This window comes from Staurois parvus, unplaced genomic scaffold (genome assembly GCF_062004578.1).
Source record: "Staurois parvus isolate SC_StPar_1 unplaced genomic scaffold, SC_StPar_1.0 ptg000389l, whole genome shotgun sequence".
Lineage (NCBI taxonomy): Eukaryota > Metazoa > Chordata > Amphibia > Anura > Ranidae > Staurois > Staurois parvus.
Genome location: NW_028318185.1, coordinates 2,784,434 through 2,804,153, shown reverse-complemented (window position 1 = coordinate 2,804,153; position 19,720 = coordinate 2,784,434). Strand labels below are relative to the sequence as shown.

General features: G+C 43.9%; 1 protein-coding gene across 1 annotated transcript in view; it reads left to right on the top strand.

The window, feature by feature from the left end:
- The first annotated feature begins 442 nt into the window (after positions 1–442).
- LOC149455722 (uncharacterized) overlaps positions 443–19,720 on the top strand; it is a 31,763-nt gene continuing 12,485 nt past the window's right edge. Inside the window, exon 1 of the mRNA XM_089685939.1 lies at positions 443–666. Within this exon, the coding sequence (XP_089542065.1) occupies positions 637–666 (30 nt within the window). The 5' untranslated portion in view covers positions 443–636. The remainder of the gene's footprint in view (positions 667–19,720) is intronic.

The following is a 19,720-nucleotide window of genomic DNA, read 5'->3' as shown; positions in this document are numbered from 1 at the left end:
ATTTCTAGTCCTCCGACAGAGGTAAATTTGTCATTACCTGTTTCTTTTCCCAGCATGCTCCACCAGCAGTACCCGTCTACAGTGTATGGCACACTACTGTGATCTAACAAACGTTATCAATAAACCTCCATGAATGAAAAATGAAAAATATTCTACATTTCCCATAATTACCTGTAATGTATTTACACAGCACAATTAAACTTTCTGAGTGTATAATTAGCAGCATGTGTTCTGCATACACCGTATGAACAGCCTGGAGTGTTTCTGCACCGTGCTGTAGCAGGTATAATTAACTGTGATTACTGAAATTATATTGAGCTGGATTACAAGATTTTCTGAACATATGTATGAAGTGAGCAACTCCTTCTAAATGCATTTCTTTGTTTTAGATGGACTGGGGCAAGGTTTGATCTCCTGCTTGGTCTTAGGTCTTGAACCAACATTTTAGAACATGGCCCTCTTATCTTACATCCCATATTCCAGCTACGACACCTAGTCGAGGATGATCACAGGTTTTCTGGTGAACTCCTGGCAAAGCGGAGGATACTAAACCTCCCAAAAGGACAATTCCGTGCTGGGTATTCTTTTCAGAAGATATTGGATCTTCAGCATTCTCAGGATCTTACTGTAAGGCCAATGATGATGCCTAGGAAGCCAGGATACAAGGTAAAATGAGTTTTGCTTTTTTTTTCCAAATGTGTTTTTTTTTAAATGTGTATCACTGCTTTTGGCTAGGTTGTGGTCAGTCCAGGACCACCAGTAATGGGGTAGAGCCGGCCCTCCTGTATTAGGCTCAGGCCGCATAAGTTCAGCAGGGGGCCCAGGGACAGAGAAGGGACTTTTTAAATACCTTTGGGTGCATGCACAGTAATAACACAGGTCATGACTCCCAACCACTTGCTGGGACTGTCGAAAGTACAAAAATGTCCTTGGTTCAAATGGTTATAACAAGCTGGTTATGCAGCTGCAGCCATGAACTTAGTATCATTATTTTTACAGCTGGTGATCGATTGTTCAGTAAAAGTGATATAGGTGGCTCTATAGCCACCTGATCACTTTTACTGTAGTAAGAAAGGCTGGCCTTCCAATTCCTCTGCTCAGCCAAAGATCTCTGTAACTGGGATAGCTAGATACAGAGGAGATCAAGGAACATATGTTTCCTGATCTCCTCTGTGACGAATGAAGCCGAAAGCAACTGTGATTTATTTGCTTCCAATTTATATATGGGGGGGGTCCTAGATAATATTCTAGCAAAAATACTGATCTTTAAATGTGTGTAAATAAATACAAAATTGTCCTGGAAAGCAAATGGTTAAATTATAGTTCCAGGGGCCTCATCAATTCAATAGCAGGGGTTGGGGGCAGAGAGGTGACTAGTTACTCATTTTTTGGAGCAGGAGGAGTAATTGCTTCTGCTGTGGCTCCTGACAAATAAATTAAAATGTAAAATTAAAAAAAATTAAAAATTAAAGATGGCTAGCCATACCCTTAAATATTTTTTTCACTCAACCTTTAGTGCTGAACAAGAGAATTCCACCCATTGGTGTAGCATCAGGGGTCGCAGTGGCGATTCCACCCCATGCTCGAGGGGGCCTGTGTGGCCTTCTTATCACATTCAGTTTTACACCTGGACAGGAGGTCCTTTGTGTCTCAAAAGTGAAACATCAGGGGCCTGTTTAGGGTCCTGATATTTCACCAAAGCCCCCAAATGGGAATCCTAAACAAAAATTGTAAAAAAAATAATAAAAAATAAAATTGTAAAAAACAATTATATCTGCCGCTTCCCCGCCATCGTATAGCAGATATACTGCTACAGGGCAGCACAGTTGCGCAAAATCCTCTATATATGTGATTTTGCATTTCCGGGTAGGGGGCAACCTGTGCCCCCATTCGCGGCCCCGGATGTCAATCACTGGGTCCCGGCCAGTGATTACCTGCTGAAGACCGGTTATTACCAACAATCACCAATGGGGAGGAAGACTTTTGTTTACAAACAGTCTTCCTCCCTGTCAACTCGGGCACACTGCTCAGGATGGGTGTGCACAGTACAGCCATCCCGATCAGTGTGCTTACAGTGAATCACACCCCCCCCGCCCCCTAGTAAACCATTCCCAAAACACAGTTAACCCTTTGATCGCTCCTCACATTAACCCCTTCCTGCCCAGTGCTATTAGTACAATGTCAGTGCTGTTTTTTAGCACTGACCACTGTATTGGTGTCACTGGGGATGTCAGTGACACCAAGTTATTTCCCCCCAGTGTCAGAATGCCTGCCGCAGTCCTGAAGTCCCACTAAAAGTCACTGATCGCCGCCATTACTAGTAGGAAAAAAAAAATTCCAGTATCTATAACGCCATTTGTAAACGCTATAACGTAAACCAATTAATTTACACGAATTGGGATTTTTTTTAGCAAAGACATGGAGCAGAATACATTTTGGCCTAAATTTATGATGAAATTAGATTTTTTAAATTTTTTACTGGACATGTTTAATAGCAAAAAGTCAGAAGTATTGTTTTTTTTCTCAAAATTGTCCAATTTGTTTACTTATAGCGCAAAAAATAAAAAACGCACAGGCGATCAAATACCACCAAAAGAAAGCTCTATTTGTGGGAAAAAAAAGACATAACTTTCATCTGGGTGCAGTGTTGCATGACCGCGCAATTGTCCGTTAAAGTAACGTATCTCCATAATGCAAACAATGGCCTACTCAGGAAGGGGGGTTAATCCTCAGGAGGGCACGCGGTTAAATAAAATGGTAATAAATATAAAAAAAATTAAACAACAAAAATGAAATACTACTGACCCCAACCACTGTTCTACTGACCCCATCCTCTGCCCTACTGACATATCCATTTCTTTATTGACACCGTCTACCGCCCTACTGACTGACACTGTGCACTATCAAGGTATGCTAGGTTTATATTTTTACAGTAACATTTGTTTTATTATATTTTTCCAAGTTTTCCTTACTATTTAGTTAGGCCTTGCTAGTTAATTTCTTGAAAAAAAAGAGGGGGGGGGGGCGACAAATGCTGGTGATCTTTGATCTCTTTCATGTTGTTCAGGTAGATCTCCACCTCTCAAAGGTTGCCTACCCCGCTCCTTGGTATTCAAAAGAATTGCAGAGGTACTGTATCTCATGTGGACAGTTTCTCTTGAATGACCCTCTCAATATGCAAATAAAGATCTGAAAAAAAACTCTTTAGCCACTTCTAGTATGTTGGCCCGCAGTGGGGACAGCTTGGTGTGCGGTGGGTGGTACTGGGGGAGCCCCAGGTCAACTTTTGCATCAGGGCCCACAAGCTTCAAGCTACACCTCTTATTCTACCATGCATTCTAAACAGTGCGGAGGAATGAATCTCCCCTGCCAGCTATTGCATTCATACAGCTGCTTCCATCACTCTCTAAATACCCAAATCTGATTAGCTGCACTCACTGTTTGACTGAAAATTAGCCAGCAATAGATCACTATAGCAATGATCTACTGCTGTGGGCAGGGGTGGACTGACAACTCATGGGGCCTCCGGGCAATAGAGGATCATGGGGCCCCTGTGTCCTTACCCAAACTCAAAAAAGCCTATGAAAAAGGTACCAGGGGCATCTCATGGGGCCCCCTACTGACCCCGGGCCTTTGGGCAGTGCCCGAGTTTCCAAATGGTCAGTCCGCCCCTGGCTGTGGGGTATGCGCTCTTGTGAAATCACATTGCAGAAGCAATGTGTTGACAGTGATCTGCTACAGGCTCTTCTATGGTGTGCTGTGTAGCAAGATCAGAAGCTCAGGAGCTGATCATTTCAGCTCTTGGACTTAGTGTTGGATCCCAACTGCCACTGGGTGGTTGCAGCTATAGTGCCATCAGGAGTCGGCATGAGCCACTGACTTTGGGTGCCATTTTAAAATTACAAAAAACATAAATAAAAGCGCAAATAAATATTATATGTGCAACTTATAAAATCTCAAATAATTCAAAGAAAAAATTATACTGTTGAAATAGTCCCACTCCAAAAAATGGAGAATATGGTGAATAAAATAAAGTCCTTATTCCAAGGCCCTTGACCAGTAATCACACCCGTTTGTGTTGTAATCACATACCGCACTCACCAGTTATTGGTGAAAAAAACGCCTTAAATTTGGACTCAGGAATCCTAGATCCCCTCGAACCAGCCTCCAATCTCCAGGTAAATAGAAATCCCCCAATTGTAGGTAAGACAAATTCCTTAGAACTCCAATCTGTAATTTGAATCAGCCTCCAACCTCCAGGACCACCAAAGATCACTCATCATAGGAAGATATTTGGTGCAGAGAAAAAAAAATATATATATAGTGTAATACTGTAAAACTCAAACAGGATGAATTCAAATACCAAACCACTCACATCTTAAAAGAATATAATCAGCATTTATTTGATCTGGAGCCAAATCGCCACATAGCTAGGGTAAAGATCTCACAGTCAGCGATAGATAACATCATGTATAGACATGGTTGATTCCTCCCTCTAGCAAAGATGGCCCCTGAGAGTGCTGCAAGCCGGCGTGCGTTCCACTCACTGGAAGTGCCGAGGTACGTTGGACAGCGAAGCCGGAAGTGTGTCAACGCGTTTCGCCCCTCCTCCAGGGCATTTTCACAGGGCGTTTTAAAATTTAAAATTGCCATTTGAAATATAAAAAATGTTTCAAAATAGTGCCTAGGACTTAAAGTGGACCTTCACTCAATAAAGCATATTAACCTCCCTAGCGGTATTCCCGAGTGTAGCTCGGGGTAAAATTTGAGTACCAAGAGCGGTAACCCCGAGCTACACTCGGGCTTACCATGCGGCGTTGCTCAGGGAGTCCCTGCAGCACTTACCTTGTCCTTCGCTCCAACGATGTGTCCCCTGCAGCGTCCCCGGCCATCTCCTCCGGCCGATGCCGGCATCCGGCTTCCGTGTTCCGGTCCCTGTGACGTCGGGACGTACGACCGCCGAAACCGGCGGCAAATTTGAAATTTTTAAAAAATTTCATTTTTTTTAAAATGATTATTACATAGTAAAACATTGCTGTATCAAACCATTTCACATACATTTTGTCCCGAGTGCTTTGTCCGGCGCCCTGCCTGCATTATTACTGTTCTTTCTGCCTGGAAACTTAGAAAAGTCCATGGCGTCCAAAAAGCGTCCCTTTACATCAAAAGCGGTTTTAGACCAGCTAGAGAACAGCGATAGTAAATCAGAACCACTTGCAGAATTGAGTGATAATGATTTGTGGGAGAAATTCATCATTAGACACTGAAAACAATTTTGCGACTTTGCTCAGCGATGTGCGAATTTGCCTCTGTATTTCAAATTTCAGTGTTTTTGGTTTGATTATTTTATTGAAATAAATGTATTATTATTATATTAATATTTTTTATAATTATTTATTAAATTATAATATATAATTTCGTGTTTCAAATTTTATCCTACCCGGGATGTTTACTAGACTCTTGTTCGGACAGATTTCAGGGAGTTATTCCTGAGAATTATAGGCTGACAATAAAAAACTACATATTTCCATGCAAAAAAATGGTACCACTTTCAGCACAAAAAAATCGGAAATAATCATACCGCCGAGGAGGTTAATGAAACTTGTCCCCTCCCTCTCCTTCCTCCACAATTAGATTGATTTTTTACAATTGTTTCTGATACTTTTTGTGCCTAGGTGAGACTGATTTTGCACTGCCAGGGCAGGTATGAAGTCGGGGATAGCAGGGCATCTGTGCATGTGCGGGAAACCTTCCGCATTTGCACACATGTGCCGCAAATCTCTGTCAGGTCCAAAAGGCTAGGCAGAGCCCTCCAGCACATCTATGCAAGCACCAAATTTTTAAAGATGGCGCTACTGGAGAGGGGGGGGGGCCAAACTTGAATGGGCTGCCCTACCCGTGACAAATGCATCATAGAAGCTCCTGCACCTTTTTGGACACAGAGCTTCACATAATTTGTTTTACCACTTATTTTAGCAGGTTTGACACCACACACAAAAATGCTTGCCTCCTGGCTGCATTTGGGGTGCTATTAAGAATTGACACATTTTCTGCGTGTTCCTGGAACATGTATGGAAATGTGCGTTTCTGCACGTTCTCAGAATATGCTGAGATGAAAGTGGCCTAAGTGCAGCGTAGATTGCAGACATGGATCTGGCTTAGCTGTGTGGCAGGGATGTCTGGATCACAAGACTGGCAGCACAGAATTTATTACAACATTCAGTCATGGCCAAAAATCTTGTCCCCCCTGAATTTCTGTTAGAGCATGCACCACTTCACCCAGAAAATTGTTACATTACAAATGTTTAGTCAGTCATTCTCATGTTTATTTCTTTTGTTTGTATCGGTATGACATAACAAAGTAGAGAAGCAAAAAGCCAAATCTGACACATTCCACGCAAAACCCCAAAAATGGACTGGAGAAAATTATTGGCACCCTCAATTTAATATTTGGTAGCACACCCCTTGGAAAGAATACCTGAAATAAATGGCTTCCCGTAACCATCAATGAGTTCCTTTCACCTCTCTACTGGAATTTTGGAGCACTCTTCTTTCGCCAACTGCTCCAGGTCTCTCAGATTGGAAGGGTTCCTTTTCCCAACTGCTATTTTGAGATCTCTCCCCAGGAGCTCTATGGGATTGAGATCTGGACTCATTGCTGGCCAGTTCAGTACTCTCCAATGCTTTGTCTGAAACAATTTCTTGACGTGTGCTTTGGGTTATTGTCCTGCTGTAAGACCCATGACCTTTGACTAAGACCCAACTTTCTGACAATGGGCCCTATAGTGCACCCCAGAATTCTTTGGTGGTCTTTATATGTGATAGTGCCATGCACACAGCCAAGACATCCAGTGCCTGAAGCAGCAACCCCAAAACATCAGTGAACCTCCACCATAATTGACTGTAGGGACTGTATTATTTTCTTTAAAGGCCTCATTTCTTTTTCTGAAAACAGTAGAATGATGGGCTTTACCAAAAAGCTGTCATTTTGTTTTGTCTGTCCACAGCACATTCTGCCAAAAGGATTTTGGCTTCCTCAGGTAAGTTTTGGCAAACCCCAATCTGGCTTTTTATGTTTCTGTGTCAGCAGTGGGGTCCTCCTGGGTCTCCTACCATAGCGCCCCTTCTCATTCAGATGACGACGCATAGTGTGAACTGACACAGTTGTACCCTGTGCCTGAAGGTCAGCTTGAAATTTGTCTGGAAGTTGATCGAGGTTCTTTAGCCACCATTCGACAAACCTTTGTTGCAATCTTTCTTCAAGCTTTTCTCTTTCGTCCACGTCCAGGGAGATTATCTACAATGCCATGGTCTGTAAACGTCTTGACAATGTAGCACACAGTGGACACAGGAACATTATGTTCTGTTAATTGATACAGGTGAGTTTAATTACAAATTACAGGAGCATCACAAACTTGGAATGCAATTATTTCTTACAGTTTTGAGAAGGTGTCAATAATTTTGTCCAGTCCATTTTTGGGGTTTTCCGCAGAATGTGTCAGATTTGGCTTTTTGTTTCTCTGCTTGTTTGTGTCATACCAATACAAACAAAATACACAAACATGAGAATGCCGAAACATTTGTAATTGCAACAATTTTCTGGACGAAGTGGTGCATTAAATGACAGAAATGCAGGGGTGCCAGTATTTTTGGCAATGATTGTAGCTATTTGTCTGGAGCTTAGCTACACTAAAAGCCTTCTAAACTGAATGAGCCAAGTATCTCCCCTCCTCCCTGTTCTCAGCATTAGGTTTATTACTGCCAGACAGGTGCACTTTAAAAATAATATAAAATTGGTAGAAAACCTCCGCAAGAGGATTATATGTATCGTCTGTTCTACTCATGACTCATCAAGCTAATGAAATTAAAATGATTTTATAAGAAGGACCAGCGTCGTTTTATTGTATGATAACACAATCTCTCTAATGGGGTTTAGGAGTTAGTTCAATTAGATGTTATCATTTTGTCTCGTCAGTAAATGCATGTGTGGTTATAAATGATTTCTGTAACAGTGGTTTTCCATCACTGGGAGAAGATAACCCATGTTATTCTAGAACATTCTTCTAACCAGAGACATTCGGCATCTCACCCTTTAATAATTGGCCACACACAGAAGCAAATGTTGTCAATCCTTTGCACTCAACAAAACAAGCTTTTTCTCACAAACATTTTTTAATAGAATATTATTATTATTATTACATCGAGTTTATGTAGTGCCAAAGGGTTTGCTCAGCGCTGTACAATAGAGGGGGGGACAATACATGAAACAGTACAACAATAACAAACAACGTACGAGGGGTAAGAGGGCCCTACTCTTTCGAGCTTACAATCTAGGAGGGAGGGGGTAGTGGTACAGTAGGAAGTGGCTGAGGGGAATGAAGCGGTGGGAGGAATGAGGGAGAATGGCTGTTAGGTGACGGTGGGGTAGGCTTCCCTGAAGAGATGGGTTTTGAGGGAGCGCCTGAATGTGAGGAGGGAATAGATCAGAGTAGGTCTAGTATGTAGGTCAGAACCAGGGGCGGACTGACCATTCGGACACTCGGGCAGTGCCCAGGGCCCTGGGTCAGTAGGGGGCCCCATGAGATGCCCCTGGTACCTTTCATAGGCTTTTTTGGGTATGGTTTGAGTGTGGGCAAGGACACAGGGGCCCCATGATCCCCTATTGCCCTGGGGCCCCATGAGTTGACAGTCCGCCCCTGGTCAGAACTTTCAATTTTAATTACATACCTTATTTTAGACCCAGTGATGTCATCCTTGGGTCTGTCTTTTTCAACCAGGGTGTCCAGGCACCCTGGGGTGTCTTCTGGGTTCTTCAGGGGTGCCTTGGCAAAATGCCTACAAATTGCCCCAAATTACCCAAAACCTGTCAACAAGCCAGAAAGTGGATTAAGATTGCCTTTATGTTGCACAAACCACACCACAAGGTTGTGTACCATTACAACCTTGGACACTGTGAGGGCCAACTTCTAGCATCCTAACAAGGGATGATGTAATTGGTTGATATAGAGGAGTCAGTGCCTGAATCCTTGTGTAGCACTACCCCCCCGCTGTAAGTAATAGCCACTTGTGGTGCTAAGCCTCCATGATCGGAAGAACTGAAATCCGATTAATGAAAGGAATGGGATAGGGAGATTCAGGGTGGTGGTATAGAGGCTAGATGATGCTGGTCATCCTCCATCCAGGACATAAAGTGGGCTCTATTTGACTTGCCTGCAGCTTGCAATGCACATTGTAAAAAGCTCAGTGTTCTGCCTCCAGCAGGGAAATCCAGCCTGCAATATTAAATTTGTCCACTAGAATAAATTCACTGTTTTACAAAAACTAGCATTTATGTGGTTAATGAAAGCTCCTATCATCTTTCATTCTGGGACAGGCAGGCAGGTGCATCTTGGAAGTTCAGACTCTTTTTAATGCTCTGATCACACTAGTGCAGTTCTTCGGGCCATTAAAAACACAAGAAAAAGGTCCCTGCATCTTTTCAGAAATCACAGCCCACACTGGGAAATGCACTACAGTGTGATTTCCAGTGAGGTCAGCATGCCATTAACATTAATGGCACCTGCCCACAGATCCTGCATTTTGTGTGTGGATGGTTGCAGCTGCGTGATGAAGTTTGGGGTCCCACAGTGGCTTCCACCCACACCAGTGTGAACTGAGACTAGGAACTGACAGAACGGATCCAGCCATTATTCTCTGTAGCACATGTTATGGACTAAACTTACATCCCATACAGGCAACATCGCTGGCGAGCATGGACTTAATGCCGTCTACAGTCTAAGCATTTCACCATTTTTTACATACATTGATTTCCCAATAATTTCACCCATCCTGTTTTGTTAATAAAGCTTCAAGATTACATTCAGTCTGGCCTATTGCAAAATAGGAGGGTTTATCTGCATGTCAAGTTACACACAGGGAAATATGTAGGGAGGACAGAACACTCATAGTGTGTAGCAGAACCAGAATACACCATTTCAGTACAGGAGAGACCAACGTTTGTTGAGCTGGGTGGTTACCCACAGGGACAAATTCAAAATTCGAGCCTTGTATGGCCAGCATAAAACTGCAATGTTCAGTTGCTGCTGGAGGGTGTACATGTCCACAGAAAGTTCCTTCAAAGAGCCTACAAGATGTTCTTATTCTGTTGGGTTACTCACCTCCTTTTCAAGAGGAAAATACCTTAAATGTCCCTTTCACTGATGGACCACCTTTTCTATTATTCATTTACATGCTAAAAGGAACATTATAGTCTTGAAAAAACACAAACTATATTTTATCATGCAGAACAATAAGATGGTAAAGATGGTAGTTTGATCTGCAGCTCAGTCAGTTGGGGCCACCAGGATACTAACTCTGTGGACATGAAAGTGCTCATAGCTGAATGCTCCTGTGTTCATGCAACAAAGTGATGATTGGTGAATAAGAGTTCCCTGATCTCTCACTGATCTCTATGGTAACCCCCGGGGCAGTGGTCCTGGGGTTGTGGAGGAGCCCAATGGATTCCAAGACCAGGACAGGGAATTAATCATTAGTAATACCTCATCTGGAATATGCAGTTCAGTTTTGGGCACCAATTCACAGAAAGAACATTGGGGAACTGGAGAAAGTACAGAGAAGAGCAACCAAACTGATAAGAGGCATAGAGGAGATCAGCTATGAGGAAAGATTAGAGGAAATGAATGTATTCTCTCTTGAGAAGAGGAGATTAAGGGGGGATATGATCACCATGTATAATACATAAGGGGGGATATGATCACCATGTATAATACATAAGGGGGGATATGATCACCATGTATAATACATAAGGGGGGATATGATCTCCATGTATAATACATAAGGGGGGATATGATCACCATGTATAATACATAAGGGGGGATATGATCACCATGTACAATACATAAGGGGGGATATGATCTCCATGTATAATACATAAGGGGGATATGATCTCCATGTATAATACATAAGGGGGATATGATCACCATGTATAATACATAAGGGGGATATGATCTCCATGTATAATACATAAGGGGGTTTATGATCTCCATGTATAATACATAAGGGGGGTTATGATCTCCATGTATAATACATAAGGGGGATATGAACTCCATGCATAATACATAAGGGGGATATGATCTCCATGTATAATACATAAGGGGGGATATGATCTCCATGTATAATACATAAGGGGGGATATGATGTCCATGTATAATACATAAGGGGGGATATGATCTCCATGTATAATACATAAGGGGGAATATGATCACTATGTATAATACATAAGGGGGATATGATCTCCATGTATAATACATAAGGGGGGATATGATCACCATGTATAATACATAAGGGGGGATATGATCACCATGTATAATACATAAGGGGGGATATGATCTCCATGTATAATACATAAGGGGGGATATGTTCACCATGTATAATACATAAGGGGGGATATGATCACCATGTATAATACATAAGGGGGGATATGATCTCCATGTATAATACATAAGGGGGATATGATCTCCATGTATAATACATAAGGGGGGATATGATCTCCATGTATAATACATAAAGGTGGATATGATCTCTATGTATAATACATATGGGGGATATTATCTCCATGTATAATACATAAGGGGGGTTATGATCTCCATGTATAATACATAAGGGGGATATGAACTCCATGCATAATACATAAGGGGGATATGATCACCATGTATAATACATAAGGGGGATATGATCTCCATGTATAATACATAAGGGGGGATATGATCTCCATGTATAATACATAAGGGGGGGATATGATCTCCATGTATAATACTCCTAGACTGTAAGCTCGAAAGAGCAGGGCCCTCGATCCCCTCATGTTTTTCATTGTATTGGTATTGTTCTGTCACATGTTCTGTCCCCCTTTGTAATGTACAGTGCTGAGCGAACTATTGGCGCTTTATAAATACTGTATAATAATAATAATAAGGGGGGATATGATCTCCATGTATAAATACATAAGGGGGGGGGGTATGATCTCCATGTATAATACATAAGGGGGGATATGATCTCCATGTATAATACATAAGGGGGGGTATGATCTCCATGTATGATACATAAGGGGGGATATGATCACCATGTATAATACATAAGGGGGGATATGATCGCCATGTATAATACATAAGGGGGGATATGATCTCCATGTATGATACATAAGGGGGGATATGATCGCCATGTATAATACATAAGGGGGGATATGATCACCATGTATAATATATAAGGGGGGATATGATCACCATGTATAATACATAAGGGGGGGTATGATCTCCATGTATAATACATAAGGGGGGTATGATCACCATGTATAATACATAAGGGGGGTATGATCTCCATGTATAATACATAAGGGGGGATATGATCTCCATGTATAATACATAAGGGGGGTTATGACTTCCATGTATAATACATAAGGGGGGATATGATCACCATGTATAATACATAAGGGGGGATATGATCGCCATGTATAATATATAAGGGGGGATATGATCACCATGTATAATACATAAGGGGGGGTATGATCTCCATGTATAATACATAAGGGGGGTATGATCACCATGTATAATACATAAGGGGGGTATGATCTCCATGTATAATACATAAGGGGGGGTATGATCACCATGTATAATACATAAGGGGGGATATGATCTCCATGTATAATACATAAGGGGGGATATGATCTCCATGTATAATACATAAGGGGGGATATGATCACCATGTATAATACATAAGGGGGGATATGATCTCCATGTATAATACATAAGGGGGGATATGATCTCCATGTATAATACATAAGGGGGGATATGATCTCCATGTATAATACATAAGGGGGGATATGTTACCCATGTATAATACATAAGGGGGGATATGATCTCCATGTATAAATACATCAGTGGTTCATATAGTGAACTCGGTGTAGAGTTATTCACCCTGAGAACATCACAGAGGACAAGGGGGCACTCTTTACGTCTGGAGGAAAAAGAAATGTAATCTCCAAATATGGAAAGGTTTCTTCACAGTAAGAGCTGTGAAAATGTGGAATAGACTCCCTCAAGAGTTGGTTCTGGCCAGATCAGTGGATTGCTTTAAAAAAGTCCTGGATTCTTTCTTGGATACACAGAATATAACTGGATACTAACATTTATAGGGAAAGTTGATTTTTTTTCCCATGCAGGAGCAAATTGTATCATGCTTTGTTGGTTTTTTTGCCTTTACTTGTGGGTATAGGATTTTTTTTTTTTTTTTGATGAACTGGATGGACTTTTTTCTTTTTCAGCCAGACTAACTATGTAACTATGAGAGGAGATAAAGTACTTTTCCAGGTAGCAGAAGTGATAAAGGGGCTTTCAACAAATGGGAATCACTTCTACTGAACAGGAAAAAACACTGCTGCATTTAAAATTAGATTATGGCTGTGTGTTGTAAGCCTTTGAGCAACCACAATGTTACCCTTAGCACAAGTTTTCCATTAATGAATGTAGCCCACCTGGTCCAATACTCACCTTCTTCCTCAATCCACACACATTTCTTTCAGTTCTATTGGCAGCAGTGTGGTGCAAGGTGGTGGTTTGCCTCGTACTGCGCTATGCTGAAAAAAAGTAATGCATGCTTTTTTTCAGCGCACACCACCACAACACAGAGGTGTGAACTAGCCAGGTAGGAGACAAGGCATTAATAGGAGACAAGGACTGTACTGGGGATAGCTGGCTGGCACAGTCCTACCACACCTTCAGTGAATAGGCCCTAATGTGCACGACTTGTTCCAAGCAAATGGAAGTGGAGGGAGGTTTGGGAGCTCACGGAGGATGCTACAGTGAGGAAAAAAATGTAATGAAAAATAGATTACATGCCATTGAGTAATGGAAGTCTATGGATTATTTTTGGACTGGCCAAATTTCGAACCATCAATGGGCAGACTGGTTGCACAGAAGTCGATCTCTCAATTTATCTCTGTATAACCAACTTGTGTTTTTTTTTTTTTTTTTTTGCTGTTGGCCATAGCCGGCAACACTGGTCATTGTATTCTGATGGCAGAGAACTCACCCCACTATCAGAATGCAATAGCTCTGCGGGCAGGACTCCTCCATCATCACCAAGTGTGTAGATGGAGGAATCCTTCAACTCGCTGGTTGAACAAAAAACATGCATCATCTATGGTCTGCCCCAGGCTATCATTAAATGTCACTTTAATATTACCATTGAACCAGGGGTGGACTGACCATTTGGAAACTCGGGCACTGCCCGAGGGCCCGGGGTCAGTAGGGGGCCCCATGAGATGCCCCTGGTACCTTTTTCATAGGCTTTTTTGAGTTTGGGCAAGGACACAGGGGCCCCATGATCCCCTGTTGCCCGGGGGCCCCATGAGTTGTCAGTCCGCCCCTGCATTGAACGCTTTTTTCTATTATATGTCCCATAACAAAAATTCTATTTTCAGAATTTCCTCTTTCCATAATAACAATTGGCCTGACTCCCGGCTGAGGGTCGGCCTACTTTGTCCATTTTAGGACGTGCCTAATACTAAACATACCTCAATCCTTAACCCCTCGGTGCTCCATGACCGGAGGTTTATATATCTAGTAAAAAAAAAGTCTGCCTCTGCTCAGATTAGAGATTCTAGATTTCATATTTCAAAGTATGCCTTTTTTTATATCACCAGAAAATGAGAACCAAATCACTAAATGACCAGCTTAAATATTAATGTCATTTCAGAAGTCCGTCAGTATTTTATATTTTATATTTTTAAATCTGCGCCTTTCATTAAAATACTGTCCAAAGATTTCATTACTTTTTGAAGCACATATAAAACATATTTTAATAAATATTGTGCTTTTGCTTTTTTTTTTTTTAATGTAAAAAAATGCATGTTTGTTCATTTTGCATAACAATTTTTAACCACTCATGGTCACCCCCTACGGACCAGAACAATTTTTACAATTCTGCTACGAACCTGTCAATTCAGCAATAACTCATGACGAAAAGTGGTTCTAAAGGCAGAAGGTTTGTTACCTTAAAACGGTAGTAAATTCAAATTTTTAAATTGTACCTTAAAAGTTACAACCGGGCTTACCTGTAGGTACAATGAATATCTCCTAAATGTAAACCGTTTAGGAAATATTTGCATTGGCAATAGCTGACTCCTTCACCCGCACATGTGCAGTGATGCTCTGCATTCGTGGCATACAGTATGCTGTAGAATGCAGAACACCGTATTGTGGGCAGGGCACTCGTGTGCATGCGTGGGAGTGATGTCATCATGGGCCCTGCCACTCAAAGAGGTGGAGCCCACGAACCCAAACGGAAGATTCCGTGATGTGCATAAGAGCCACGGCTCTCCTGAGTCTCTCTCTTCTCGTTGGCTTACACAGAAGCGGGAGCCACTGGCCAATGTCCATTCACAGGAGTGCAGCTCAGGAGCGAGACTGCTTGAATGCAAGAGGCTTGCTATTGGAGGCACTCAATATGGGGGAGGAGCCAAGAACGCTGATAGGGGACCCAAAAAAGAAAAGGATCAGGGCCACTCTGTGCAATGGTAAGTATAACATGTATGTTTTTTTTTGTTTTTTTTAAATACAACTTTTAGAATCACTTCAAGATAACAAAGTATTTTACTTTTTTTTGCAATCTTTAGACAATAAAACATTATAAAACTAAACAAAATGCACTTTTTTATTTGACCGGTGTTAGTTTAAAAATAAATAACTGCAGATAAAAGAGGACATTCTATAATTTGTCCTGTTTGAAATGATACTATAATTTTGGAACAGGTATTAAAAAATGTATTTTGTGCTTTTTTAAATGTGAAATATGCAAAAATATTAACAAATAAAACAAAGAAAAACTGGTACATCACTCTGGCTGTACTAACACAGGAGCGGACAGCATTAGTCCTACTACACTACACAGGACTACTTACTACCATTATTCCCTACTACAGGACTAACACTATTATTATTATTTTATTATTATACAGTATTTATAAAGCGCCAATAGTTCGCTCAGCGCTGTACATTACAAAGGGAGACAGAACATGTGACAGAACAATACCAATACAATGCAAAACATGAGGGGATCAAGGGCCCTGCTCTTTCGAGCTTACAATCTAGGAGGCAGGGGGTGGTGGCACAGGAGGAGATAGCTGTGGGGGATGGAGTGGTAGGAAGAGTGGAGGAGGTCGGCAAGTTAGCAGGGGGTGGGGTAGGCTTCCCTGAAGAGATGGGTTTTCAGGGTGCGCCTAAAGGAGAGGAGAGTAGGTGATAATCTGATGGGTTGGGGCAGGGAGTTCCAGAGGATGGGTGACACCCTGGAGAAGTCCTGGAGGCGGGCATGGGAGGAGGAGACCAGGGAACTAGAGAGAAGGAGGTCTTGTGAGGAGCGGAGTGTGCGTGCTGGGCGGTACTTGGATATTAGGTCAGAGATGTAGTACGGGGCAGTATGGTGGACAGCTTTGTACGTCAGCGTTAGGATTTTGAATTTGATCCGTTGCGCAATCGGAAGCCAGTGGAGGGATTGGCAGAGGGGGGTGGCGGAGACAGAGCGGTTGGAAAGGTGAATGAGTCTGGCAGCTGTGTTCAGGATGGACTGAAGAGGGGATAGCCAGCGGCGAGGCAGGCCAGTGAGGAGGGAGTTGCAGTAGTCGAGTCGTGATATGATGAGGGAGTGGATGAGCTGTTTAGTGGTTTCTGGGGTAAGGAACGTGCGGATTTTGGCGATGTTGCGGAGGTGGAGTCTGCACGAGTTTGTTAAAGATTGGACTTGGGGCTGGAAGGATAGGTTGGAGTCCAGAATGACACCCAGTACTCTGGCCTGCGGGGCGGGTTTGATGGTAGCGTTGTTGGATGTGACGGAGAAATCAATGGGGGGTGGTGTCCGGGCTGGGGGGAAGACAAGAAACTCGGTTTTGGAGAGGTTCAATTTAAGGAAGTGGAGTGACATCCAGTCTGATATGTCGCTCAGTAGGTGTGTGATTCGGGCTGAGACCAAGGGGGTGAGGTGGGGGGTTGAGAGATAGATTTGTGTGTCGTCGGCATAGAGGTGGTAGTTGAAGCCGTGAGAGTGTATGAGTTGGCCAAGGGAGGAGGTATAGATGGAGAAGAGAAGGGGCCCGAGGACAGAGCCTTGAGGGACCCCAACAGAGAGGGGGAGTGAGGGGGAGGTGGTAGCATTATAGGTAACGCTGAAGGAGCGTTGTGACAGGTAGGATGAGAGCCAGGAGAGAGCAGAATCTCTGAGGCCGAGGGAGTGTAGTTTTTTGAGGAGGAGGGGGTGGTCGACTGTGTCAAAGGCCGCAGAGAGGTCAAGGAGTAGGAGCACTGAATAGTGGCCATTAGCTTTGGCGGTTAGCAGGTCATTGGAGAGTTTGAGTAAGGCAGTTTCGGTGGAGTGTAGGGGACGGAAGCCGGACTGTAGGGGATCGAGGAGGTTGTTGTCGTTGAGGTGAGAGCATAGGCGGGTGTAGACTAGGCGCTCGAGGAGTTTAGATGTAAATGGGAGCAGGGAGATGGGTCTGAGGTTATTCGGGTCATTGGGGTCCAGGGAGGGCTTTTTAAGTATGGGGGTGATGTGTGCATGTTTCAGAGGGGAGGGGAAAGTGCCTGAGGAGAGGGAGAGATTGAAGATGTGGGTGAGGGAGCGTAGGATGGAGGAGGAGGAAGGTCGTAGGAGTTGTGAGGGGATAGGGTCGAGGGGGCAGGTGGTGAGGCGGGCATCAGAGAGGATCTTGGAGACTTCCTCGATGGTAGTAAGGTCAAAGGTGCGGAGTGTTGGAGGAGCTTCAGTATGAGGGATGTAGGGTGGGGTGGAAGAGGAGGTCAGAGCAGTGGTGGGGCCGTGGGAGAGGGGTGATGAGGGGGTAGTTGAGTGAGGCTGAAGGGGGTTGGAGAAAGTTTGAGCAGCGACGAAGTCCCTGCGGGTTATGTCGAGGGGGAGGGGGGATAAGGGGGTAGCTGTGTGAGAGGGGACAGGTTGAGAGGGCGTGTGAGTTGCGGCAATGTCCTTGCGAATTGTGTCAATTTTGTTTTTGAAGTGATTGGCAATCTCAAGGGCAGTGAGTGAGGTGCTGGGTGGAGGTGGGGGTGGAGAGAGTAGAGAGTTGAAGGCAGAGAAGAGTCGGCGAGGATTGGAGGAGAGGGCCTTGATGAGGGTCAAGAAGTAGGCCTGTTTGGCAGCATGGAGGGAGGAGGTGTAGGTGCGGAAGGCAGATTTGTAGCGGGTGAAGGCTTGTTTGGATTTGGTTTTGCGCCATAGTCGCTCTAGGGCACGACTTTGTCGTTTGAGGGTTTTGGTGTGATCAGTCTGCCAGGGCTGGAGCGGTCGGGGTCTGATGTTGCGTGTGGTTAAAGGCGCTAGTGAGTCAAGGGCTGTTGAGAGCGCATTGTTGTAGGCGGTCAAAGCCAAGTCGGGGCAGGACAGGGGGAGGATGCGGTCGTGGAGTTGATCAGCTGCAGAGTGGAGGGAGGCAGGGTTAAGGTTGCGGAGGTTACGGCTGGTAGTAGTGTGACATTTGGAGGGGTAGGCGTTGGAGGACGAGGAGATAGAGAAGGTGATCAGGTTGTGGTCAGAGAGAGGGAAGGGGGTGTTAGTGAGGTTGTGGGGAGCGCAGCGGTTGGAGAAGACAAGGTCCAGGATATTTCCGTCACAGTGGGTGGTGGATTGTATGCACTGTGCAAGTGCAAAGGAGGAGGTTAGGTGGAGGAGACGGGCTGTGTCCGGGTTGTCGAGGTTGACAGGGATGTTGAAATCCCCAAGAATTATGGTGGGTAGCTCAGAGGAGAGGAAGAAGGGTAGCCAGGAGGAGAAGTCATCCAGGAAGCGAGGTATGGATCCAGGAGGCCGGTATATCACAGCAATCTTCAGTCCTACTACAATCCTAGCCCTAACCATAACCCTAGTCCTAAATAATGATGGGCTGCATGTTCGAGTTGAACGCAAGTTCAGTTCGAACATGGGCCGTTCGGCCGTTCACCCGCCGTGCCCCACTATGCACTGTGCTCTGACAGTGCATTGTGATTTGGCCAAAGCATTGCACCTGACCACAGGTCAGGTGCAATGCTTTGGCCAATCACAGGGCATGATGACATCACAAGGGGGTTGGGGTCATTCCGCTCCCTTGTGACGTCATCACCCTATTTAAGATCTGTGATTGCGGCGCAGCTGTCAGACGGCCGGGAGCCAGCATCAGGCAGAGCAGATTTTTTTTTCTTTTTTCGGGTTGGCGGTGGCGGCGGGCATCATGATTGATGTTGGATCTACTTCGGGGGACATTTTTTTAATTTTTATTTTTAATAAAGGACTTGCCAAAGACTGTCTTCTGCCTTTTTTTACACTACACTGTTGTTTTTGTGAATGGGTAGCGGTACCATGTTCCCCATACTCATTTACATGGAGGGGGGGGATCTGGGTTCCCCTCTGGTAAAGGGGGGCTTCCAGATTCCGATAAGCCCCCTGCTCACAGACCCCCTCAACCACTGGCCAGGGTTGTAAGGAAGGGGCCCTTGTCTCCATCAACATGGGGACAAGGTGCTTTGGGGAGGGGGAACCCCCCATGTTGAGGGCATGTGGCCTGGTATGATTCAGGAGGGGGGGCGCTCACTCATCACCCCCTTTCCTGACCTGCCAGGCTGCATGCTCGGATAAGGGTCTGGTATGGATTTTGAGGGGGACCCCCATGTCATTTTCTTTTTAA